The following is a 27,609-nucleotide window of genomic DNA, read 5'->3' as shown; positions in this document are numbered from 1 at the left end:
GCTGTCAGCACAGAGCCCAATGCAGGGCTCGAACCCATGAACGTGAGATCATGACCTGAGCCGAAGTTGGAGGTTTAACCGACTGAGCCACCCAGGTGCCCCTCAATCATTTTTTAAAGTTTATTTATTTTTAGAGATAGAGCAAGGGAAAGAATGAGCAAGCAGGAGAGGGACAAAGAAAGAGGAGAGAGTGAATCCCAAACAAGCTCTGTACTATTAGCACAAACCCCAACTCCAGGCTTGAACTTACAAACCGTGAAATCATGACCTGAACTGAAACCAAGAGTCAGACGCTTAACCGACTGGGCCATCCAGGCACCCCTGCCTTCAGAACTTTAAATCTAATAAGACTCATATAAAACGAGAAATAATTTCAAAGCAGCATACTTAGACTACACACAAGTGCCAAGAAAATTCAAAGGAAACCATGTTGAATTAACTGGAATGAGCAAGGCTAGGATTAGGATCAGTGGTGAGAAAGAAGGTGCATCCGGGATCAAGAGAGCAGGAGGAGGCAAATCCAGGTGACAACTGTGTGAGGAAAAATCAGTGATAGGCCAAATATTTTGTGTCTGTAGGAGAGGAAAAATGGTGGCCCTCTTAGTTAAGTAGTGAGAGAAGCATTTGTGGGATGGTTGCACCACCCAGGAGGTGCGGGACGCTGGTGGCTGTGGAGGTGGCAGCCCTGAGGGAGAATGACAGGCCGGTGCACAACCACTTGAGACAACACAGGATTCTTTTCTCATTAAGGAGCAAAGTGTCAACTTCGGTGATTTGTTTCTTGGGTGTTTACTATGTCTATGAAAAGGCACTCTAGAATAATACAGAAAGAAGAAAAAGATCTGGGGAGGGGGGCCTGGGTGGCTCAGTCAGTTAAGCATCCGACTTCGGCTCAGGTCATGATCTCACAGTTCATGGGTTCAAGCCCCGCGTCGGGCTCTGTGCGGACAGCTAGCTCAGAGCCTGGAGCCTATTTTGGATTCTGTGTCTCCCTCTGACCCTCCTCTGCTTGTGCTGTCTCTCTCTGTCTCTCAAAAATAAATAAAAAACATTAAAAAATTAAAAAAATAAATGTTTATATATATACATAAAGATCTGGGGAAAAGATGGTTAAGTATAAGCTTTGGGAAAACATTTAAGTATTAACTTTGAACTTGAACATGGGTGCCTGACTTTGGTTCTTGTGGTTTGTGAGTTCAAACCCCTCATCAGGCTGCATACTGTTTGCATAAAACCTGCTTTGAATCCTCTGTCCCCCTCTCTCTGCCCCTCCCCTGCTTGTACTTTCTCTCAAAAATAAATAAACTTAAAAAAATTAAAATGACTTTGAACCTGAACAAACTATTAAATGTAAATACCTACTGGTAGTATAAACATGCTGAGAACCAAAGAAGGAAGATGTTTCCTTTTCTCACCATATGTGATGACGATTAAAAGGAGAGTAATACTTTTATTCCTAAAATTATTCCCAATTATTCCTAAAGGAGGGTCATTATTTTGTAGTTATTACTTAATTTAGAATGTGCATCTCTGATCTGAGTTACTGAAATATTTCTAATGAACAACCACAAAGCATAGAGAGACCATTATCCTCAGACACAAAGGTTTCTAACACAATCACCCATTCAGATGGAACAATGCCAACATGAAACATTCCACATAATCAAGTGACTTTCTAAAAAGGCTCATAAAGATATAACACCAGGATAGGTATGAGCTTTTTTGTAGAAATGGTAAATCTCTGGATTCTCACTTCCTGAGAAGCAATTCCTGTTTGGAAAACAGTGACAGTCAGGCGAGCAACCCACCAGCAGATCTCCATCCAATGAACAGATGTAGTTTATCTTTCCCAATCTCCATTCCCAGATTGTAATGCAAATTCTGTTCAAACTGGCAGGTACCTTGGAGTTCATTTGGCTCTTGGTAATCTCCAAAGTCCCTTCTGTCTCTGACTAGCGACAGGAGAAGGATCAACAATATCCACCAACCTGGTAAGCTTATTTGCTGTAAAAGCAACCAAGCATGACACCGCTCAACTGCTAACCGTTTTCAAGCATTTCAGATAATTGTTATTTGCCTGTCTGCTAAACACTGGGGATTTGCAAAACCACAAAGGATTTCACCCTAGCTACAAAAATGTCACATAAGAATATTTTCTTGGAGGGCATCAAAGATTTTGAATTCAACTGTGACCGAATCATTCATTCGCTGTTAGGTATGTTTGGGGGGACTGTGGCAGGGACCCTAGAATTGGTTGTAGAAAATACAGATAGTAAAAGTATTTGTTGTTAGCATGCTAAAATTTGTTGTGGATTTCTTTCTTTTTTATTTTTTTTCTTTTTGTTTATTTATTTTTTTAACATATGCAATTATTTTCCATCATTTACACCACAGTAGTTACAATGACACTCCAAACAGAAAAGCAAAGTAAAAAATCAAAACACCAACTTCTATTTCATGTAATTAGACTTATACGGAAATTAGAAGGTTAAGTACCAACTAGTTAATCACCTAATTTCACAGCTATCTGAAGTGGCAATCGTTATATAGCAGCTTCTCTATGATACATTCAAAATAAATGATACAATATATTACTTGTTCATAAGCTACAACACAGCCTGCTTAATACCTTTCCTTAAATTCCACCTCTATACTACAATATGCTTGAGGTCCATGCAAAAAAGTAGCTACCTTTTATATAGGAAATGGATGATTAAGTCTTTGGTGTTGTAAAAGCAACCTCATTTAAACATAACCACCCCCACCACCAAAAAAAGAAGAGGGGAAAAAAAGTAACAAAAATAATAGGGGAGATTTCTTTCTTTTTAAAATATTAAGTTTTCACTTATTTTTGAGAGAGAGAGCAAGAGAGCACAAAGTGAGGGAGGGGCAGAGAGAGGGAGAATCTGAAGCAGGCTCCAGGCTCAGAGCTGTCAGTACAGAGCCTGATGTGGGGCTCGAACTCACAAACCCTGAGATCATGATCTGAGCCAAAGTCAGATACTTAATCGACTGAGCTACCCAAGTGCCCCTGTTGGGAATTTCTTTCTAAACAAAATTAATAAAGATGGCTAGATAGGCATTTGCAGATTATTCCATTTGCGGTAAAAATAGTTACTTTTGCATAGAAAAAAATGCCTGTCTGCTAATCCATAATTAACAAATTTAATGGGATAAACAGCTCTTAGTGTTTTCAAATGAAGCTCCTGGGTTTTACATGTCTGTTTTTAGAATTAACTGACTGAAAGAGTTAACCAAGGATGCAATGAAACAGGGAAGAAGCTGCAGAATTCCATCAGTTAAGCAGCTAATTATTTTTAATAATTTGTTTTAGGGGGGGTGGGAAATCAGGCCAAGATAGATTGTTGAAGAAATAATTTCCAATGGAAAGACCTCTACACAGGGAGCCAGAGACAGTTTATATCTCATCTGTGCCACCATTTTTGTGATCCCAGGAGATAGGAAAAGAAATTAACATTATTGTACCTCTACTGGTTCCAAACACAGTTTAATTTAACTATTACATTCATAAGGTAGTGATCCACAACCCCCTGGTTTCATGGGGGTTTTTTTGGGGTGGGGGGAGAGATATTCAGCCTCAGGGAGACTGAATAGCTTTTGCAGAGAGAGACAAGTAGGAGATACAGAGAGAATTCTAAGTCAACCTTTGAATAACCTTCTAGGTCTTGGCTTCCTCACTGTAGTATATGCAAACTGGATGATTGCTCTGGGATCACAGTCCTAGACTGCCAGAAAGCCGCCACCACCTAATTAATGGAAACAAGGCTCAACATGAGCTCACATAATTCTTTAATTGTGGGTAAAAGAATAATTCAGTGCCTTTGCCATTTGCCAGATGGATCACAAATTCATGCTGATGGATATGTATCTTTGATTAATAAAAGTTATTAAGGGAATTATTGGTAGGATACTTAATACCTTTGAATAATAGAACTTATAGGCTTAGCTTTTTCCTTCTGTTTTTCCCATCACTTTTTTCTTATTTTGGAAATAATATATGTTATTGTAAATACTTTTAAAAATAAATGGAAAATTTAATCATCAACTCAGTACCCTGTGTTAACTGTTTAACATTTTTTGGGTATCTTTCCAATTTATTTCCTTTACAAAAATATACTTTACTTCTAAAGTAAAAAGAAAAAAAGTCAAAACAACAAATTTACCCCACGTAATAGATTGTAAATAAATCTTGACTATTTCCTAATAACATTAAATAGTCATGTAAACCATGACTTATAATGATTGTACCATATTTCTTCCTATGGATATATCGTATTTTATTTAACCACCTGGGGGCAGTTTGGTGGCTTCAGGGCTTCTTTTGTCTGGTTTTATTTGCTGTTGGTAAGTTATTTGGCAATGGACCTATCCTTGGTTCATACTCCTAATAATTTCCTTGAGATAAATTCCAAGATATGAAATTTTAGGGTGTGTTCTCTTCATCAGAACATATATTAATACTGAAATTATTGACTCAAAAATATTAATATTTCTTTTTTTAATTTTTTAAATGTTTATTCATTTTTGAGAGAGAAAGAGAGACAGACAGACAGAGCATAAGTGGGGGAGGGGCGAAGGAGGGGGAGACACAGAATCTGAAGCAGGCTCCAGGCTCTGAGCCATCAGCACAGAGCCCAATGTGGGGCTCAAACCACAGAACTAAGAGATCATGACTTGACCTGAAGTCAGATTCTTAACCAACTGAGCCACCCAGGCCCTCCAGGTTATTAATATTTCTAAAGCTATAGCTATATATTGTCAAATTTGTGGACTGAAATACTCATTTCCTCATACTCATTTACCTCTCTCCCAGCAAGGTTTGAGAGTGTTCAATCACAAAATCTTTGTCAATACTGGGTACACTTTAATCCTAATTTTGATGAATTAAATATTGTTATTTAAAAATTGTTATTCCTTAGTAATATTTAGCATTTTCATATATCGATTAGCCAACAATGTTTCCATTTTTGTCAATAACACATTCCTCTTCTCTGTTGTACAGGTTTGCTGAAGGTCTTTACATTTCAAGAACAAACTAAAATTCTATCTAACACGCTTATGGTTTACACTTTGCTCATGTGTGGTTTGTCTCTTTTGTTTCTTAGGGGTTGGGGTCAGGTAGACAGAAGGTTTTAATGTTTCTATAATTGAATCTATAATATTATCCTTTATGGTTTCTTACTCTGCTTCTACATTCAAAAAGGCCTCTTACCCACTTGAGAGCAGTTAAACATTTACTTAGATATTCATTTATAGTTCTTTTTAACATTTAACTCTTTAATTCATAAAGAACTTATTTTAATGTAGGATATGAAGTAATAATATCTAATTTTTTTCTCCCAAATAGATAACAAACTGTTCTAGGGCCCACTGGTCAAGATACTATTATTATATTCTAAACTGTTATACATATTAAAGTCTATTTCTCAGCTTTGTATTTTTTGGGGGGGATTATTGTTGTTTATCCTTATCCCAATCTGATACATTTTAAATATATTTTTTTAATTTTTTATTTATTTTTTATACAGAGAGAGACAGAGCATGAGAGGGGGAGGGGCAGAGAGAGGAGGAGACACAGAACTGGAAGCAGGCTCCAGGCTCTGAGCTAGCTGTCAGCACAGAGCCTGATGCGGGCTCGAACCCACGAATGTGAGATCTGACCTGAGCCAAAGTCGGAGGCTTAACCGACTGAGCCACCCAGGTGCCCCTCATTTTAGTTATTTTAGTGTCATAATATGCTCTAGTAAATAGTAGTTTCTTCTTCATTATTCCCTTTTTTATCCAAGTTCTTGGTTAGTCTTATTCTTTTATCCATCTAGACTAACTCAATAATTTAAAAGAAAATGTCAGATAATAACAAAACTTCTAGAGATGTTAACTGAACTTGTACTGAATATAATTGAAGTGATGTGTTTGTAATTTTTAGACTTCATGTCCAGAACCAAGGTTGTCTCTACATTTGTGCAGGCCTTTTATATTCCTCTGTGGAGTTTTGTAATATTCTTTAAATAAGTCTTGCATATCTCTTGTTAATTTCTGGACATCTGATCATCTGTCCCTTCCTAACAATTAAGTAGGATCAATGAGGAGGATCATAAAAAACTAGACTGAAAAAAGAACAAGAGAACAGGGAAACAGGAGAAGTTGGTTGGGGAAATAATAAAGATCCCTATTCCATTCATACAAAAATGCAGCAGTTTGGTACCAGCAGAGACCCACACATGCTGTAGCCAGGCAAGTAATCCTCACACTCTTTCAATTATGAACTTTAATCTCTATTATGTACAAATCTGTAGACAGAAGATCGTGGGCCACATCCCAGGGTCCAGTAGAAATTTCTGCTATGTTGGAGCAAAGAAAGTTAATACTTTTAACTTTGCTACCTGTTTAACAAAGTGCAAAGAAACAAATAGGTAAAGGTAGGTCCTGGGCTGCCTGTGGTGTTTGAGCCTGTGTAGTCTAGGGGAAGGCAGAGGCATTTAAAAATCAATGGCCTCGGTAAGTTCCTACTGTGTATCCCTCTATTTTTATGTCCAACGCAATGTCTTCTAAAGAACTTATCAACATGACAGAAAATGTTTTGATATGCAGTATGTGTAAACATTCATCAAAATGAAAAAACTTAATTTAAAATATTAAAATCAAAACTGTTTTAAAGCATGCAATCCTTGAAGTCCTAGGAGTATTTGGTTTAGCATTTAATCAGCATAAAGTTTTCTTTTCAGTTGCCTGCTAGGCACTTCACCTGCGGTCCTTACACTTTAGTTTCCAGAGAGCCCCCTCAACCTATGTTAACTTGCTTCAAGATCAAGGCAAGTAAAAGCCTCCAAATTTAAAATAGAGCCATTTCTCATCAAATTATATATATATATATACACCTTAAATTTTTCTTATAAAAGTTACCAAAGAATTGTTTTAAATAGCTACTTTACCTTTATATGTTTTACTCCACAGCTAACCACTCTGTTTGGCTGATATGGATCCCAGGAAATATCAAAAATCTGTTTAAAAGAATTAAAAATTGCTGTGTTGGTCGTATATGTGTTTTTGCCTTCTTTCAGATATCAGTTCAACTGCCAAGACTCTATCCAAAATTTAGAACACACGCACGGTTACTTGCAAGGACTGGAAAATGGGGGATTCGGCTCTGGGGTTGGTTCGGCAACTGCTAACGCATTTTGTTGCCTCATACCTACTTACCTTAGACTTGACTAAAGAAATAATAATTAACCACAGTCAATTAGAAACGGGTGTCATATTTTTAATTTGGGTCATCCAAATTGGAATGCTTTAGAATAATTTTTTGATCCAATTTTCTATACCTCTACACAGTGCTAATACCATACTTTGAAATAGCTTTAAAATAAAAATAAAAAGCATTATTGTTTTATTTTGAGTAGAAAAATGTCTAATAGTCAAGTGCAACTCAATGCAGACACCACTTCTTGTAATCAGAGGCAGAAGCATTTATTTGGCACCTAACTTAGCCCACCAAAAATAGTCCTTTAGCCTGTCCTTTTAATCTGACCCAAAATACTATTCTATTTTCTGTTCTCAAGGAACTGAGAACATATCCACTAACACTACTGAACATTCTTTAAGGAAAGCTGCTAGATGGTCTTCAGGCAGTTCTTTTTCCATTTTGGGAACAAGGAAGAGAAGACTGTCAACCTTGAGGGTCAGATCACCTGTGTCAAAGGACACATTTCACCAGCCCAACTGTAAGATTCTCATTTAGTGGGTTTGCAACTTGGTCCCTGCAGCTGCATTTTTAAACAGACCCCACGAGATTCTGATGCAGTCAGTTCAAGGACCACATTCTGTGAAGCTCTAATAGAAAAAAGGAGTAATTGTTAGGGCCAGTTTCTAAGCCAGAGAAAGAGCTCATGCTGCTAATTTCTCATCACATAGGAAGGAGTAATGTGGACCAATCATCAGAGAGAAAAGGAGAATGTATAACCTTCAGTTAGGTAGAAAGGAGCAATTATGAACCACAGGAAGAGCACTGAAGAAAGAGCACTTGGTCCAAGTGCCAAGTTTTAGCGAGGTCCAGTACTCATTTTAGCTATGCAACCTCAGGCTCAGTGTTAGCACCTCTAAAATACATGACACCACCTCGGTTCTGTTATGGGGTCAATTAAGAAAACATGTACAATCATTTTGCAGGCTATAAAGCACTCATTACACAAATGAGTGCTAGGGATTACGTATTCTCACCACTAAAATAATCATGAAGATAATCATTTGCCCATATGGAGGCATTAATAATTCATATGGGTACCAGTAATAAAGAACAAAACTGTGTGACAGAAATCATGGAGTCTGGGAAAACTGTGTTCAAAAAGAAGAGTATTTCATTAAAACATTCTAGACTCTTAAAATTATAAAGTTTGCACTAGAGTAGCATTACTTTTCATAATCTACTTCTAAGTGGAAGGTATCAAGTACATGAACAAAACAATAATAAATTCACATTGATCTAGTCTAATTCAACTTACTTTATATGCAATGATGGGTTTATCACATAAGTAGAAACAGTAATATTGAAAATGTGAGCATTGCAAGTATTTTCAAAACTGTCCACCAAGTTAATACCAATTAATTATCAGTAAGTTCATAACCTGGGAGCGGCGCCCAAGCATCACTACACTGTAAAATCTCCCTAAGGAGTTCTCACTTGTTGTCAGGGGTAGGAGCCATGGGCACCAGAAGGGCACTGGGCCTCTTCCAACACTAAAGTTCCAAGGCTGGTCATTCGTGGACCTTCTGAGAACTTAACCCTTGAGTACACCTTGCCCATATGTGTAGCAACAACTATGGGCCACTCTAAAATCAGGATTCCCCCTTAGTGGATACATTGTTCTTTTGAAAATTAATTTTCAGGGTTCACACTAAGGAATAGATGATGAATTTCATATTTAATTCAGGCCTCATTCTCACTTATGCTGAGGAGAAATACAAAACTAGCAATCAATGTAAGATAATCATGGAAATTCACTTTTTTTTGAAATGAGAAAATCAAGACAATAAAGTGGTCAAATTATTTTAATTATGCAAGACAATGCAGAAATAGATTTCTGACCTGCTTCATATCCCACCTTGCCTGTTATGATTGTATGCAATTATTTCTGAACACATTGACTTCAATATGATGATCAATAGGCCACAATTTTAAGATTCTCAAGCATAACAAAAAAATCCCAAAGTTGTTATTACATTCATTTGAAGTTAAAATGTAAATACTTGTAAACATATTTTGTGAATATTCTTTTCTAACAACTATTTTCTTTTCTAAATGAATACATCAAAACTTTACAATTTCAAATTTAATTCTATTTTGGTTCTTTGAAGAAGCTAGATGCCAGTATCAAAAATTTGCTTTGCTTATGAAAAGTAGGAACAATTTAAAGAAAGCATCCAATCACCAGAAGAGATCATGCCAACATAGCTATTAGTCATGAATGGATTTTTTAAGTCAGTTTTTAGGTTGAATATGGTAGAAAAAATCTTTACATGGAAAATTTGCTTTTAAAAACAGTACAAATCTGGGAAGCCACTTCACAATTCCCTCATAGTTATGAAAACTACATGGCTTCATCCAACAAGCTCTTCTTACCCGGTCAGAGTGGCCGGTGGCTGAGGCCAGAAGTTTTCCCTTCCTCCAGTCCCAAATGCAGACTGTGTTTTTGGCATCCAGTCCCACAGAGGCCAAACGCTAAGAAAAAGAACAATAATTTAATAGCTGAAACTGATGGGCACATTTCTTACTATCCATGACTTCTTTCAACAAATGGTCATTGATTCCCTACCCAGGCCTGGGCATTGAATGTATGCAAAAAAGTGATTTCTTAAAATCTATCCAAAGTCCACTGCTAAAGGCATCAACACATGACTTCTATTAGTACATACTGAAATTTCAACAACCTAAAAGCTACAACTCATTTGTCATGAAGTCTCTGATTTAACCAGTTGAAATCAGAGGAACACAACTTGAAGACAAGGTTCAGATTTTTTAATTTTTAAATTTAAGATCTTAATGTGAGATTAAAGACAGTCTAGGATTCTATAATCTAAAAGCCTTTCCAAAATGAAAAGGTTTGAGGAACACATGGGGAGAAAACCCATAAATGAACATCATATTCAGTCTTAATCTTCATAGTTTCACAAATATATCAGATGACTAAAGAGGGTATATACTGCTGGTAAAAGAAATCTGGTACCTCATCTCCCAGTCTACATTCTTTGGGTTCATTTCAGAACTTGTTTTCAAGGGAAAAGAAAATTCAACACATTTAAGTACATACAAAATCAAGAATATCAAAATACGTCACCAACATCAGAGGACCTCACAGGATGCCACAGCTAAGGAAGCCACCCTGTGTCATGGACAGAGGTCTAGGCTGCATGTAAGGACATCTGGCTTCCGTTTTGACTTGTGAAGAACCAGAGCTTGAAAAATTAATTAACCTCATTAAATCAGGTTTTCTCATTTGTAAAATAAATGCAAAATATTTGTTATGTCTACCTTGTAGGATTGTTGTATGGGTATGATTGTTGTACGCAATCATCAGTGAAATAATGTAAATCAAAGTGTTTTGAAACTACAGTATGTATCACTCAAGTTTAAGAATATCTGAGCTTAAGTATTTCACTATGTTTGAGTGTGTGTATGTATATACATATATGTAGGATGACATATGGCCGCATACAGCTCAATGTATATATGTGTTGTTAGGCAGGGATTATTCAGGTTTCTTCAGTAAAGATGGTTTCCATTAGCAATGTTTAGTATAAAAATATATAGTTGAAGTTTTAAAAATGTGCTCTTAAGAAAGGGGGTCTTTGTGGTAAGTGGGTTTTTTCCCTGTAAGTTGTAATTGTGCATTCCAGCAATGGAAATTATAATATGTGGTTGCATTTTTATCCATATATGGAAATTTAAAGCAGGTGAATTTCATTTGGCTTATTCTTTTGCCTTTTTTTAAATAAACATGGACACTAAAGTAAAACCCACATTTCCTGATTTAAAAAAAAACCAAAAGTAATCTATTTTGTTCATTTGTAGTGAGTGGCAGGCCCCATAGCTACCTAAAAAGCATTTCTATTGCCTTTTGTTGTTGGAGAAGTGATGGGCCATTTGTCATTTTCTAAATATCAGTGGATTCCATTGAACTCTGTCGAGGGAAAAAGGCAGACCTGTAGCAGTAGGCATCAACAAGCCAAGAAATCCATCACGGCAAGCCAATAGGTTATTTTTCTCAACTGACAGTTAAGTACCATTCAGTCCACCCCCACCCTCACCAATGGAACCTACAAGTGAACAACTAAGATTCCAACACAGATCACATGGACAAAGAATTAAGCATTAAAGCTGGATTTCCTTCTGCAGCATTACATTTTTCTTGTGATGCTTCTGAACACAGTTTGATAATGTTTTCTAGAAAAACACAATCAGAGAATGTGCATATAAGTACACATCTAAGCATACATTTACACGTGGACTTGTGTCTGCACTCCGGTATTCATTGATTTAGTCATTAAGTCCGGAACTACAAATCTGAACAAATGTAACTGCCCAGCTATTTCTCCTTAGAAGTGGAATCATAGTGGAATGGATGCATTATCCTAACTAAAGCAGATGAGATTACAGAGTAGTAAAACCAAAGCCTATACATTCCAGGGGTCTACATATGTAGTGAATCTAGTCCTAGAAAGAAAAATGAAATAATGATCACTACTCTCTCAAAAGAGCAGCAAACACTAAGTAAACTGTTTAAAAAGTGACTTAAATCAGCTCAAGTCCTGTGATCCACTCAATTTGCCCCAAACTCTCAGGCTAGTCAAGCCTCTATGAAGAATTTCACACATCTTTCCACAGCAAGGACCTAAAAATGAACTCTGAAGTTTACCAAAAATTGGACTGAAAAAATTAACTAGCAGAAACACAGAGGAAGGGTGGCCCAGGATCACGGAGAAGGCTGGGGAAAAGGCACAGCTTAGTGAAGAGGTTGTACTGGAAGCCAGGAAAGCTGCCTCTGTGTGTGCATTGTCTTTTCTGAAACATTTTTAAAATGGACATGAAACTGACATCTGTAACATTAACAAACTTTTTCTGTGAAGGGTTGTCAGAAGTCAAAGGCAAGAAAGTTTGTTGGGGGTCCGGGGGAAGGCTTCAGGAAGTATGTCCCTTAAAGACCTTTGAAGTGTCTTAGAAGAATGAGTCACTTTAAGGGGCAAAGAAAGTGAGCAGGAAACCTGAGATGGAGAGACACAGCATGAGGGAGGGGCTGGAGGAACAAAAGGGCAAGGTCTGGTAGAAGACACTCAAGGCCTTGTCCAATCGGACTTCAAGGAGATAGTGAAGACAAGGCTAGAAGAGTCGGTTAGCCTAGAACACCCAGCCACAAATTAAAGACTTATTCACAGAGTTCTCCAAGCTTTAGTTGTTTTTAAAATAATGCTCCCACACTTTTCTAGTTGGTGAAATATACTAGCAAGAAACTGTGTGGACATCAGAGGTTACTTCAAATGTCAGGCAGGACATGGATTTGTAACTTAAAGGATGGTGGCAGACACTGTGGAGGGGAGAATGCATGTAAGGGTCACTGTAGAGATACACTCATGAGTCAGTGGCTGCTTGAACTGTGGGGAGTGTACAGGGAGAAGGTGGAGTTAGAAGAGAATTCAACATAAAGAGTCGAAGAGAATTTTCACACAAATTATTTGGAGGTGGTGAATTATTAGGAGAAGACATTCTCAAAGCAAAGGGAACCAAAGAGATGCTCAAGGCCTGAAGTCTACAAAAAATGTTTGGACCAACTCTAATTCCATATAGGAAGCTAACATGGAAGACAAAATGGAATTGCTGCGTCAGGAGTGAGTCACCTCATCAGAATGAGTTCATAACTCCCTTCTGAAGTCCTTCCAACCAATGCTAAGACTGGGGAAACCAAAACTGGGGCCTACCCAGAGCTGGGTGTCAGTGCCACAGCTTGGAAAAGGATCTGACAGGATTCTAGGAGGCAGACAAGGGTTTCTGCTGCAGACAAGGGGAAGCGCCAAGGGTTAGTAGACTTTCTGAACCTATAACCTTCGTGCATTGTAATTCTAGGTGACTTGTGAGAAGTCATTACAGAAAACAGAAACTGAAAAGATACACACCTGTCCATCTGAGTCGAAAGCCAGGCAGGCAACTCCATGTGTATGGACATCTTTAAGAATCGACACAGTCTGGACATTATAGGAATCCCATATACATATATATGGCTCCTTCCCAACTTGGCCAGTTGCAACGAGAGTTTTATCTGGGTGTAAGGCAAGGCTGAAAAAGAAAAAAAAAACTCTCTTCATTTCTTCCTGAACAAAGTGAGGAAAAATATTATCCACATTTGTTTCTCATTTCAATCATCTGGCAAGATAATCTCAAGAGAAAGAGTCTGAACTGTCCTCAAAGAAATATGTTACCTGACTGGTCTGATGGAAATGCTGAATGGCTAAGAGAGGTTTAGCACAGTTTAACAATAATTTCATCTGATCTTACCCATTTGGTTACTTTGAAAATCAGACACTATTACAATTAAAATTCTATGATTACAAAACCTATATGGTTCTAGAATTGTTTTATGTCAAGATATTTACTTACTGACTTTGAAAGTATTACTCAGCTTTTTCAAGTTAGCTTTTGACTTTAATTTGAGGGGGAAAAATGCTGTTGCTAGGAGACAGTGTGCTTCTCAGAATTCATTAAACCTGCCTGCACAAGTGCTCAATACCAGCCTCATTAGGTTTTCAAAGCACAAAGGGGTCCCAGAGTCAAGTGCTGTTTCTATGTCTGTTACCATAGATTATGTATTTTCAATGACAATTTCTATTTTACACCAATCACTGTTACACCAAGAGAACCACAAATTACTATGTTTGTGGTTTGTGTAACATTTTCCCTCTGTAGTCCAGTCAAAATAAAACTTTGTCAAATGCCAACTTGAATTTCAGGGAGTCTGTAGTAGTCCAGAGGGAGAAATGTCACCATTGTTATTCCTAGATGAGCAATTACTCTAATGTTTTAAAATCATTGTGTAAAGAAGTTGTGCCTATCTAAAAACAGGTGTTGAGAATTGAAAAAACAAAAGGCAGATACCTGTATGAAAAACCAGCAGATGACTGTTTATACAATAGAAGTATTTTTTTCTTTCTGATTTCAACATCTCTTTACACAGTTAATAGTTTTTTTTTTTTACTTTTCAACTTTCAGCATGATTTTAATACAAGTATATGCTCTATAATCAGACACATGAATTTGCACACTGATGATCCTTATGACCTCTAATTCTTTGGGCGTCTTGTTCTCTTTTGCCTCAGGTTCCTCATCTATAAAATGGAGTTACTCCATAAAGTAGACAATATACAGAACACAGAGCATTCAGCACTGCACCTGGCTCAGAATAAGCAAAGCAAGTTTCATTAGCATCATTTTGTGTAACTGGCATCTAGATACAGCTAACATACCCACAGCTCAGAGGACACGGTGCCTCTTTCAAACACCAATTGCTCCCTGTGTCTCTCATGGCCCACATGTGCTCCCCACAAACTCTGAGGCAACCAATCCCCTAAGCTGTGCCCCCGTGGCCCTCCTTCCACTGGGCTCCCTTCCTGGACCTCCACCAAACCTAGTGTCTTTTGCACAGGACCCAGGAGTACCAACCTTTTCAGCACTGAAAGTCCTCCCAGGCTCCTGTACCCTGGTGCTGGAGTGCAGTTGCTCTTCCAGGAGTTCCCAACACCCCCACTGAACGCGTCCTCGCTCCGGTACTGCTTCCCAGACTGAAGGTGTCTTTTACCTGCACTCTCCTGCCCTACCTGGGAACTACATCGGGTTTTTGTCTTATTAAACCAAGAGAAAGCAGGTGGAGCCTGCAGTGGGTGCTCTGTAGCCGTGGGAAAGGAAGGTGCAATTATGGGGCTAGATGCAGGGGCAGGGAGAGGTGGGCTGGGAGGCGCTGAGCAGCAGGGGCTAAGACGACCGGCAATCAAGCCCCAGGTGCTGCTGCCACAACTACTCTTGCCAGAAGTCTGATCTAAGGGGATCTCGAGAGTTCTGAGGGAGGCGTAGGAGGAGGACAGGAATGAGTACCACCTGGGCGCCTCAGGTGCCAGAGGCCCCTCATGAAGGACTCATCTGGAAGACGGCTGACTCACATCACCTGTCAAGCCAAACCCCAATCCTCCATAATGCCTCCTGCCCCTTCCCCTCCACTCAGAGTCACAGTGTGAGGCACTGGTCCCAGGGGCCAGGCCTGGTGTTGGGGACCTGGTTCTGGCCCAAAGACTACGTAGGGGATGTACCCCCGGAGGCCAGAACTGGGGAGTGAAAGGCACATACCCCAACCACAAGTCTGCGACCTTCTAGGAGGAAGAAGGGCTCAGGCCGCAATCTTCTGCAGCATCCCCTGAAGCCCAACCCGACAAGTGCAAGGTCCGAGCCCACAGCAACGGGAAAGCACCATCATTGTACATCCTCAGAGCCATTTTTTTCTCCCGGCAGCAACAAGGTGTCTATATTGTCTCAGGAGATCAGTGCTTCCTGTTCCTTGAGCCTCTCCCTGAAGAACGGTCTCAAGGGTTTGCTCTCCCTCTCTGAGGCAGGGTTCTGCCGGTGTTCTGAGATAGTCAGCTGGCCTCTTCACCCCAGCCCCTTCTGTTAACAAATGTTCTCCTGGTAAGGGATCCGGGATGCCCATGAGCCTGCGCGGGATGGGGGCTAGGCAGGGCTCCCGGAAGAGCAAACAAGGGGCAGGTGCGCTTTGCGCTTCTGGCTTCCTTTGTGTCGGGGAGTGAGTGCAGGTCCAGTGAGTGCAGTCCAGGGAGGGGGTGCGCTCGGGGTGGGGGCACCCACTGTCAGAGGTAGCTCAGAGTGCAGGTTATCAGGTGCCCTAGTACTGCCCCACCACCACTCTCCCCAGAGGAAGCCCCTCCTCACCAGATCTCGGGAGTTCTAAAGGCCAGCAAGCGGAGTCCAGGGATAAGAAACACCTGGGTACCCTGGATCTGAGTGGTCATCTAACAAGTGCTTGCTGGAAAATGTATCCTAGGGAATCTTTATAAGGAGAATTAGAGAAAAATAACATGCAAAAGGTGCAAAGGGCATCCATGTGAAAAGATGGTACTCAAAGTTAGTCTTGCAGAGGATAGCAGAAAATGAGATGGGTCAGGTAAGCCAGGGCAGCCTTGTAAGCTTTTTCAAGCAGGCCAGGAAGTTCGGGCCCCACTGACAATTATTAGAGGACATGACATGAACAGCTGCATATTTGTGTAATGGAACTCTAGTAGCAGTGAGGCAGTGGGAAGGACAGAAGGGTGGGAAACGTTAGGCAGGAGGCCAGGAGGCTAGGAAGAGAACAGGTGACAGATAATGAGGTAAGGAGAGATAGACAGGGGCAGAAAAAAGGATCGTTAAGAGATAATTAAGGGAAAGAGATAAAGAGGTTTAGAATGCCAAAGGCTAAGGAAAATCCTAAGCGTGTCAGAGCTGACTGAAATTTTTTGCTTGGGCTTTTAAAGTCACAGAACTTGCAGCACTAGAGTTTTAAGCCTATGAGGCCTGATCCTGGGAAAAGATGGCCTTAACCCAATTTTTAGTGGGAAAGCAAGAAGACCCCCACAGGTTAGGGCCATGTCTGGAGTCCTAAGTGACAGGATCTGACTGGACAGTATGATGCAGGAGGGCAGAAGCTGTTTCCATCACTCCATACATAGTTCCTGGAACATCACATGGCAAAGTATGCAGTAACAAAGTGCTTGCCAAGGAGGGAGCAAATGATGCCAATAGTCATGACTGCCATATTGCCTCTCCAAACTGACAATTAAGTTCTACACAGGAACTGGAAAATGAAGAGGAATGAGCGTTTCCCCCTAGATGGTCAGAGATGCTATCAAGAAACATAAACAAAACTCCTGCTGTGATCACAGCTTCTGTTTCTTCTGTTTTAAAACGCTTGAGGCTCACTCCACGTGGACCCAGTAAGTCTGTGAGCCCGAGTTTAGGCTGGCTGGGCCTAAATTCGTAATAAAGCCCTTTGCTTTTGCATGCGTGAAAAAAAAAAAAAAAGAAAATATATGTCCGCTATATAAATAAAAATCTTATCATCAATTAAAAAAAATAAAAATAAAACGCTTGAGATATTTGGTAAAGTCCTGGGGTCCTGAAGTACTCAGAATAAAAAAAAAAAAATCACTCTTCCAGGCATAGTTGTTCTTACTATAATTTCAGGATTCCTGACCTTTCTCACTTCCTTGGATGGGGGGGGGGGTAGTGAAATAGCTTTCAACAAGTCTTTTTCCCCTCCTTTTTTTCTAAATGTTTTTAATGTTTACTTTTGAGAGAGAGAGACAGAGACAGAGCACGAGCAGAGGAGGGGCAGAGAGAGAGGGAGACACAGAATCTGAAACTGGCTCCAGGCTCTAAGCTTCAGCACAGAGCCCAAAGCAGGGCTCAAACCCACAAAACATGAGACCATGACCTGAGCTGAAGTCAGACGCTCAATCAACTGAGCCATCCAGGCACTCTCAACAAATCTTTAGAGAGGCCTTCAAAATAACTTCCCAGTCTAAATCACTCAGTGGTGTGACCCAAAAACATCCCATTATGGATTTCAAGTATTTTTACTCAGGTTATTAATTGTCCGTTTCCTTCATACCAAAGCCCATACATTTATCACATTCATTAAAAAGTTCACATTGGAAATTTTCATTTTTGGATTTTTTTCCATAACGGATTATGCCATTCTTGATATCCTCTCTTCCTAGTGCATGATCCCCACTAATCTAGCTTCCTGCTTTGCCGTTTGCATACATTATCAGTTATCTATTTCTCCTTTTGTAAGCCGAACGTCTCTGATCTGACCTCTGTGGCTTACATGCCACTTGATTGCTTAAAATGACTCATAGTGTTCCTGTTTATCCATATCAGGAGTAGAGAGAACAGAGACCACAGACTTTATTCACTTTGCCATTTGTTACCTCACCATCATCTCCCCAGAAACGCGGCACCTTCCACCTGATAACAGAGTGACAGTATCTGATGGCCAAGTGGTACTTTACTTTTATTTTAAATTTGTCATATTATTTCAATGGCACTTTTTAATGGCCTTTTCCAGGGGGAAAACCAACAAACTTTAATCTCTGCATTTGCAAGAACATAGTATTAAAGGCATCAGTAATGGGGTGGTTGCAGAAACGCAGACAAAATAAGCAGGTTGGAAGTTACCATCAAAGTATCTAGTCCCTTCTCATATTTCTGCATTCAGGAACTCAAGAATTTCATAAAAAGTCATTTTGAGCAGGACCTGCTTTTGTCTAAATCCTAAAACATGTTTGGAATGTTAGTTCAAAGATGCTTACATGACAGATGTGTATATACAAATGCATTTTCCTCACATAAAGACCAAAACCACCCTTGTTGCATACTTCAGAGCTGCTCCTTGCTCCTTCCCCAGAAATGCCCTGAGCCTAAAAAGCTACCCTACAGTAATGCCTTTAGATGAGCCAACAGATTAAAGGAGGTTAGGTCCCCTTATCCGATTAAGGGCGCTTCATGGAAAGAATCAAGCGTCCTGAATTTCTTCTGATAAGATTTCATCTACGAAATGGCCAACTATTTATGTACTTCCAGGGAGAAAATGACAGAAGTGGAAAGTACCACCGTTACCCAAAATACCTGTGCTGTGTTGAACTTCCCATCATCGTCTTTACCATATCACGGTGTTGTAAGTCTTTCTGTGATGGGAAGTATTGATACTGTTTATATTTTAAGTCTATCTGCCATTTGAGAGCCTATAAATCCACATCTCTTCTGTTTTTCTAAGAAAACTTGCAAATTTTACAAATTGTTATAATAGCAATGCCACAAAATTAAAACTTGACTCTCACTGAAGGTCTCATTCCACACCCATATAAAAAGGGCTGGTGTCATTCTGTTTTTCCTTTGGTACTCAGTTTATTGCATTGTTTGTATTATACACACAACAACAAAAAAGGGATCAAGCTTTTAAAGAACTGCTTTTCACCATGTATATAAAAATCTTGTTCCCTTAGGAAATCCCATCTTCTGTTACCATAGCAATAGAAAGCACTGCAGAGAAGGACTTTCATCACCCTATCTGGGAGAAGGAATTGATTTGTTTCTCCAGCATGCCAGGAGGGCAAAACCATGTCTTTCTGATGTCAAATGAAATCAGGAAGATTTCCAAATATGTTGTTTGAGGAGAAGATGAGAATTAATAGGGTAGTGGAAAGAGGGAGGCTTGCTTATACAGGGTAAAGAGAAAACACTAATCAATGCTAATCATTCTTGATTCCTGAAGGCAAAAAAATATATTTGAGTACTTGTTCCAAGTGCAGCATTTGAAAAATGCTCATGATTCTGACTTTACTTTTTAAAGCCTCATTTCATTTTTGCCCAGGCTGCTTCAGTGATTCTCTCAGTAATAAATTTACATTATTATTTCTTTTTAAAGTACTCTCACCAGGAAAGCATGAAAGCTTTCTCCTTGCCTACCCTGCAGATAACACTGAGAGAAGTTTGCCAACATTAGAGGCATAAGTGCATCCCAGTGACTGGGCCCAACTGTCCGAGGGCAGTGGGGAGGCGGCTACTTTCTGGGCTGGAGGGGAAGTGGCCAGCCTCAGTGGGTGTGCACCGGACAGAGAAAAGGCAAGGAGGCCTGGAGGTAGTGCGGGGAGGTAGGGCGGCCACAGATGGAGGTGGCTGTGCTCTCGTTCTTGTCCCCAGGATGCTCTTAGCACTGGAGTACCATCACTGGGACTGTGATCTGAGGCCCACTGAGAGGGAGGGCCCTGCCTTCCAGGTGGGCCTGGGCAGGATGAATGGAACAGACGGTGGCAACAGGGACAGACCACCAATGGTCCATTGCCATGTTCCCGACCTGTGTGAGCCCCGTGGTACCTGTATAATCCATGGTTGAGCATGGTGGTCTCTCAGACTAGGCTTCTCAACAACCTTGATGAGTGGAACATCTAACAGGAATTAATGTGATTTGGAAAAATGAAGAAATGCAATATATCTTACATGCTTAGTACCACCGTGCCTGTATTGGTATGCCGCTGTATTCTAGCAACAGTTTCATACCACGTAGGAGAGCAGTTACGAGCACAGTGCTTTTGCTGCCTGGAATCAAAGTGTGCAGTGGCGCACTGCAGCCGGCTCAGCCCGGCCAGCCAGAGCTGTCAATGCTATCAGTTCTGAGAATCAGTTGTTAAACACAACCACTGTTAAATATTAAATTATATAAACTTGCAAGTAAAGAAATTATATTAAAAATAAAAAATATATACTAAAATTCATTATTCCCTATAACTATTATCTTGAGGTTATTTACCACTATCTTCTCTCTACGGTAGAAGTACTATAGAATGATGTGCCACTGTGGGAACATCATGGAAATCAACAAACACTACAAATAAAGGTTTGATGTATTGTTTTGTCAGTTGTCTACAGTTAAGACATAGAAAGATAAAATGTTAATAATGAAGAATAAACTTAAGAGGGTATCACGTCTATAGCTGTTACATTCTGAATAACACACATAAAAAAAGTGAAATATTCTTCCAATATTCAAAAAGTATCATCCAGTTCAGCAAAGAAGTTGCTCACCTCATTGACATATGATTCAAGTTCTGCTATATGTCTTTGTTGTTTCACTTTTGTCTTAGTAATATAATAAAAAACACCAACATTCATGTGAGAACTATACTCATTTGTCAGTGATGGGAGAGACTTCTTTTCTGAACCAGATAGTAATCAAGCATTCATCCCTTGTCTGATTTTGTCAAATCATAGTTGCATTGCAACCAAAGTTTGGCCACAGATACATGAGTTCAATGAAAATCAATGAAAGCATTCTAAGAAAATCGATTGGCTGTTTGGGATTTACAATAGATATATTTTTACAATAGATATATTTTACAATAGATATATTATAATATATTATATATTTTTTTATTACTTATAAACTGTGTGCCACCCAGCATTTGTACCAGCAAAATTTGTCAAAAATCTTTGAGGGCATATGCACACATTTTTTCTCTCTAAGAGCTGGTTGCTAAGTAGTCATCAATACATACAGCATATCTCCTCTACTTACTGGCACATAATAGTTCCTCACAAATCACCTTTAGCAAATTACTCAACTTCTCTGTGCCCCAGTTTCTCTTCCATAAAATAAGAATAATAACAGTAGCTACTTGAATGAATGTAGGAATAATTGTGAGGATTTAATAAATCCTAACGCAGTTATTAAAACAGTAGTGCTTAAAACCTAGGGAGCACTATATAGATATTATTATTAATTAACTGCTATGTGATAGAATCTGCTCAAAACAAACACCTATGAAGCCTGTCCTTCACCCCTGAGAACTGACATTCTAAGCCAAGGAAACTGATCCCCAGAGAAGTTACTGTGAACTAACCCGCAAAATTTTAAAATAAGACTACCCTCTGAGAAGTAAACTGTTAAGAACCACATAAAATGGACAATATTGGTTATCTAAAGAAGTTATCCTAAGGAGAAAATATATTAGACAAGAATGGATTTTGGAAATCTAATCAGTCATGACTGACAATGAGATAATTTAGATTTCACTACAGAAATCAATAAATCTGAGTAAACATGTTAATAGAAGGGGAAGTTCTATGTAAACCCTCTGTAAAAAAAGAGTCAGAATTAAGCCAGTATAGTATTGGCATAAGGATAGACATATAGATTGATGGAACACAACTGAGTCTAGAAATAGACCCACACTTATATGGTCAATTGGTTTCCCATGAAGGTGTTAAGATAACTCAAAAGGGAAAGGATAGTTTTTCCAACAAATAGTGCTGGAACAATTAGACATCCATATGGAAAAAAATGAACTTTAACATTTGCCTCTCATCATTCACAAAAATTATCTCAAATGACCAGAGATCTCAGTGTAAGAGCTAAAAGCATACAACTGATTGAAAAGCCCGCAACTAAACATTTATGATCTTTGATAGACAATGTTTCTTAGAGAAGATTAAAAAAATGAGCCATAAAAGAAAAAAAATTGATAAACTGGATTTTAAAATTAAAAGTTCTGCTCTTTGACACCAGTAGGAAAAGGAAAAGGAAAAGGCAAGCTATGGGCTGGAAGAGAAAATTCACAAAGGAACTTTAGCCATAACACAACAAGAATACTTACAATTCAAAAGTAAGAAGGAAACCAAATTTAAAATATGACCAAAACACTTGAACACTTTCGAAGGTAACTAGAATTAATGAGATTGACATTACTAGGTGATGCTAAAGATGTAGAGTAATTGGAATGCCCATACCTTGCTGATGGGAATATAAAATAATGAGTCACTTGGGAAAGTACGTGGCAGTTTCTTATAAAGTTAAATATATATTTACTATATGCTCTAGCAATCCCATTCCCAGATATTTACCTAAGAGAAATAGTACATCTAAAGACCTACACAAATATACAAAAACTGAAAATAATGCAAATGGCCATCCACAGGTGAATGGTAAGGAAATTATTATACATTTATAGAGTGGAATAGTTCCCAGGAATAAAGAAGAGTGAACTACTGATATACATGTTAACATGGATCACTCAAAAGCATTACAGTGACTGAAAGAATCCTGAGTATTCAGTTGAATATTCACATCAGTATCTTCACCATACAAAGGTGGCAGTAAAGAGGTAGTGTCCAAAGTTGATGACCCAAAAAGTAAAGGTATAAAAATATAACTTAAAGTTACAAAAGTAAATGTTAAGGGTATTAAAAATAATGAAATAACCCTTTGGGTAAGAAAAGGAAAGGAATATAAGAATGGTATATATAAACTACATCTTCTAATAATTTAGAAGGTAGTCTGTCATGGATTAGATCTAAAAAGGATTAATCTTGAAATAGCAATTCATCATATCATTTTGAGATGTGGAGGTAACCGTCAGAAAAAAAATAAAAAAGACAGTCCTACAAATTAAAAGTGTTCCTTTAGAAAGTAGATCATTGATGGAAAAGGGTGGGCAGGGATATTTTTTTCAATTATTATTTTTTACATTTGCATTTTTTTCATTATATAATGAAAATTACCTACTGTAATCTTCAATTTGTGTATCTATATTGCTTTGATACAAATATAAAATTAAAACAAATAAAAACAGAAAAGCCAGTTATAGGGAAATAAAAATTGATTCACTTACACAAAAAAGAATGTATCTGGTGGTTTAGAAGTCTTCCACAGGCAGGAAGTAGGAAGGGGTATCTGATGACTGTATCAGATTTATCAACCCCCAGATGTTCTCATCAAGTACAATTGTTGCTGATAAAATGAATTTGATCAGCATGGCTTGTCTTACAGTTCATTCTTGAAAAAGGAGAAATATCGCCTTAAGACTCCAACATAACAATTTGATAATGAGAAGGTTCACTAATGAAAGGGGTCTACGTGAAACCCAGCTTTCTGGAGCTATTCATCTTGTTTTTTCCTCTTCAAGCAAGGAGCGTGACTCAAGCATTGAGGGCTATATTTGGCAGAAGTCCTGTTAATTTAGGATAATTAAATATGCCAGTCATGTGTTTCAGTAAGGTCTGATTAAATACTTTAGAGAAGTCATTAGTGAATCCATCTGGTCTAGTGGCTTTGCCAGATGGCAAAATGTTACTACCTCTATCTGTTCTGCTCTTAGAATATTCTACTTCGATTGTAAAATAGCATGCAGTTATTTTCAGCGTAAGTCTTAATTTGCTAGTTTATGGTCTTAAGGGATCTGAAAGGTGGAAGGGAAGCTTCACAACTGTGTTAATACCATGCCAACTGAGCCACAAGATCCCAAGGCTGTATTAAATGGCCTGTTGTTCCACTTAAGTGATGTCGTCATTTCCGTTTCCTTAAAACTCTCTATGTCAAACGTTTCAGATGGTGCTCCATTTGTGACTAGAGAGTCAAAACTGCAGGGGGGAGGTAGCCAGCAGTGTTTCACATCCATGGTATTATAATATTCCAAGATAAGGAGAACCCTGGAAGTACTTCCTCCATGTAGATGGTTATCTAAATGGAAAAGTGGCCAGTTTTGATTTTTTTTAAATTACAGAGTCACACAGCTCTGTGAGAGGGCCATAAAATGACTATTTTAAAGTTGTTTTGGTTCTTTGACCATGCAGAGTTAACCTCTGACTTACTAATTTCCCAACCAGCTGGGTCAAAATGCAAGGTATTCTCCAACACATTGACAATGGTAATTTATTTTATTTTTTTAAAGCATATTTATTTATTTTGAGAGATATTTATAAGAGGGGGAGGGACAGAGAGAGAGAGAGGAAGAGAGAGAATCCCAAGCAGGCTCCACACAGAGCCCAAAGAGGGTCTTGATCTCACAAACGGCAAGATCATGACCTGAGCCAAAATCAGACACCCTGGCAATGGCAAATTTAATAAGATCACTTCATTAATTGGTGTCTAGAGTAAATAATTAAACCCAAATCATAACTGGGGACTTGGAGCTGCTGGAGGAGGGAATGGGGTGGCTTGATGAAGGTATGAGGCAAAGATTCAGCTAGAAAAGAGTCCTAAATTTTATTGCCACTCTCAAACTCCAACCCCTCAAGTCTAGTCTAAGGCTAAACCACTGTCTCCTAATAAAGGCCATATTTGCATATCTAACTGGCTGACTTAGTTGACTGTAATCAGAATTTATATTCATGGAATTGTTGCTTCCAAGACCAGCCCCTCAGCATCTGGGAACTAGGTGTACCACAGTATGGCAACTTTTGCACTTAGAGCTTTGTTTTTATTTTATGCTTGGTTGATAGCACTTCCCTTTGTTTTTACTTTATTCTTCCTCTTCTGACTTCCCACCTTTTCAAGTTTTCCTCTGTCTTTACTCTGGGGTGTTAGGTTTTTCCCAGAATTTCCTGGTGTTTGTAGAGGACCAAACACCTAAAAGGTGAGAAGGTATGTGTCTGTCACTTCAGTCCTACATGTTGCCAGAACTGCAAGTCCACGCGTGACTGCTGACCGCCACCCTCAATTCTAAACAGCTGGGATTCTATTACTGTAGAGCTAACACTAAACTTGAGATAACGGCTAATTAAAATATTTTTAAGATCTGTATGTGTATCTGTTTCTACTGAGTAGAGATGATTGTAGAGCAATGCCCCTTCCCACTACCATCCTCTCTCATCACTGCCAACCCTTCAGTATAATGCAGGCAACAGATGGAAAGATCAAAGTGGGGTTCAGAGCGTGCCAGCATGGCTCAATCATTAAGGGTCTGACTTTGGCTCAGGTCATGATCTCATGGTCCACGGGTTTGAGCCCTGTCTATGCTGACAGCTCAGAGCCTGGAACCTGCTTCAGATTCTCTGTCCATCTCTCTCTACTACTCCCCGCTACAGGCCTGTCTCTTTCTCTCTCAGAAATAAATAAAACATTTTTAAAAATTCAAAATGGAGGTTGGGATCTCCTATCTTTGAACCACTTGTGCCCTATGGTAAAGCAAGAATATGTGACCCCAGAGGCCCAGGTAGAAGGGGCCAAAATCAGCAAACTGGATTTTTCATGTAGGTATTGAATCAGGATAGTGAAGAGATGATCTCCATAAAAAAACTGCTGAGCAAATAAATGTCAAGCACTTCTGCCCTTAGCAGACCAGCTACCAAAGAGCACTATTAGACCTTCAGGCTCTAAGGGCTAGTTATAGCTTAGACTTAGCTTAGACTCTGCTGTGACAAAAGAGAAGCAAGAAGGAATACCCTTCTAATGACTGGGCTCTCAAAAGACTGACCAAAAAAAAGTCTCTTTTGTTGTCCCTTCCTTTGCTGGTTTTGACTGCTTGATCTATCAACCATAGAAAGGAGTGCCAGGATTTCCCACTGATTGTGAATGGATCAATTTCTCCAAGTAGGTCTGTTGAGTTTTGGTTTATATTTTTTTAGGCTATGTTATTAGGTACATACGAGTTTAGAATCTTTTATTTTCCTGGTAAACAACTTTATCATCATGTAGGTACTCTCTGTATCTCTGGTATTTGATCATACTTTAAATTCTATTTTATAAACTATTAATTGAGCTATATAAACTTCCTTTTGGCTAGAATTTGCCTGGTGTATGTTTTCTTTCATTTTACTGTCCACCTTTCTGCATTCTTAACCTTTAGGGGTATCTCTTCAAAAAGGATATAGCTGAATTTTTTTTTAATCCCAAGAGAAAATCTGTATCTATCTATTAACTGGAGAGTTCAGCTTACTTGTACTTCATTTAATCATTGAGATATCTAGATTTATTTCTGCTGCTTATTTTATGGATTATTCATCCTTTTATTCCTGGTTTTTCTTCCCTTTTTAATCTTTCTAAAATTTATTTCTTACTCATTCTATTTTTCCAACCTTTAAAACTTGTTGGGTCTTCTATGATTTTACTGATAACTATAGAAATGTTAACATACATTCTTACAAAAATCTAAAGTTAAGAGTTTTCTGTACTTTCTTTAATCATGAAAGAACTTGAGAACACTTAACTCCTATCTGTCCTGACTCACATTCTAATTCTACCATTATTTTAGCTGTGTTTTTAACATACAAGTTAGACATTATAATTGTTGTTTCATGCAGTCAATTTTTATTTAGTTATCTATGTATACATTTACTAAATACTTTGCTCACATTTCCCTTGCCTCTAAGACATTTCAATCCCAGATCATTTTCTTTCCATCTTAAATATATCCCTTTCATTCCTTCAGTGGAGGTCTGAAAAATTCTTGTTTTACCTGAAAAATTCTTTATTTTGTCCATGATCTTGAATCAGTCTCACCAGATACCTAACTCTAAAATGACTCCTCACTCTATCTCCACATTTCTTTTTTTTAACTTTTTAAAAATGTTTTATTTATTTTTGAGAGAGAGAGAGAGACAGTGTGAGCAGGGGAGGGTTAGAGAGAGAGGGAGACACAGAATCTGAAGGCAGGCTCCAGGCTCTGAGCTGTCAGCACAGAGCCCAACATGGGGCTCTAACCCATGAACTGTGAGGTCATGACCTGAGCCGAAGTCGGATGCTCAACCAACTGAGCCACCCAGGCGCCCCTCTATCTCCACATTTCTAAATCTCTCTGCCCTAAACTATTTATTCAGATATAACTCCTTTATTCAATTAATTCTGCTGTTTATTTAAAAGCTAATTGGTTCTTTTTCAAATCTTAGTTATTTTTAAAAAATTTTTAACATTTATTTATTTTTGAGAGACAAAGAGAAATAGGTCACGAGCAGGGAAGGGTCAGAGAGAGAGAGAGAGGAAAACACAGAATCTGAAGTAGGCTGCAGGCTCTAAGCTGTTAGCACAGAGCTTGATGTGGGGCTCGAACCCATGAACTGTGAGCTCATGAACCTAGCCAAAGTCAGTAAACCAACTGAGACGCTTAACCGACTGAGCCACCCAGGTGCCCCTCAACTCTTAGTTATTTTAAATAGGGTCTTGTTCCTAATTCCTATTTTAATCCCTTATTTTATTTCTTTAAACATACTTATCATACTCATCTTCAGTCTAC

The 27,609-nt window shown here is 38.7% G+C and overlaps 1 protein-coding gene across 2 annotated transcripts in view; it reads right to left on the bottom strand.

Moving 5' to 3' along the window:
* The window catches only part of EML6 (EMAP like 6), a 283,528-nt gene that overhangs the window by 150,789 nt on the left and 105,130 nt on the right, over window positions 1-27,609 (bottom strand). For both annotated transcript variants that reach the window (XM_029937369.1, XM_029937368.1), the window contains exons 2-4: window positions 13,183-13,342; window positions 9,638-9,736; window positions 6,954-7,022 (exon numbers count right to left, since the gene is read on the bottom strand). In XM_029937369.1, coding sequence (XP_029793229.1) covers window positions 6,954-7,022; window positions 9,638-9,736; window positions 13,183-13,342 — 328 coding nt within the window. The remainder of the gene's footprint in view (window positions 1-6,953; window positions 7,023-9,637; window positions 9,737-13,182; window positions 13,343-27,609) is intronic.

The sequence above is a fragment of the Suricata suricatta genome, chromosome 4, assembly GCF_006229205.1.
Source record: "Suricata suricatta isolate VVHF042 chromosome 4, meerkat_22Aug2017_6uvM2_HiC, whole genome shotgun sequence".
NCBI lineage: Eukaryota > Metazoa > Chordata > Mammalia > Carnivora > Herpestidae > Suricata > Suricata suricatta.
Note: the sequence above shows the minus strand (reverse complement) of the source record. Positions and strands in the feature narration are given on the sequence as shown.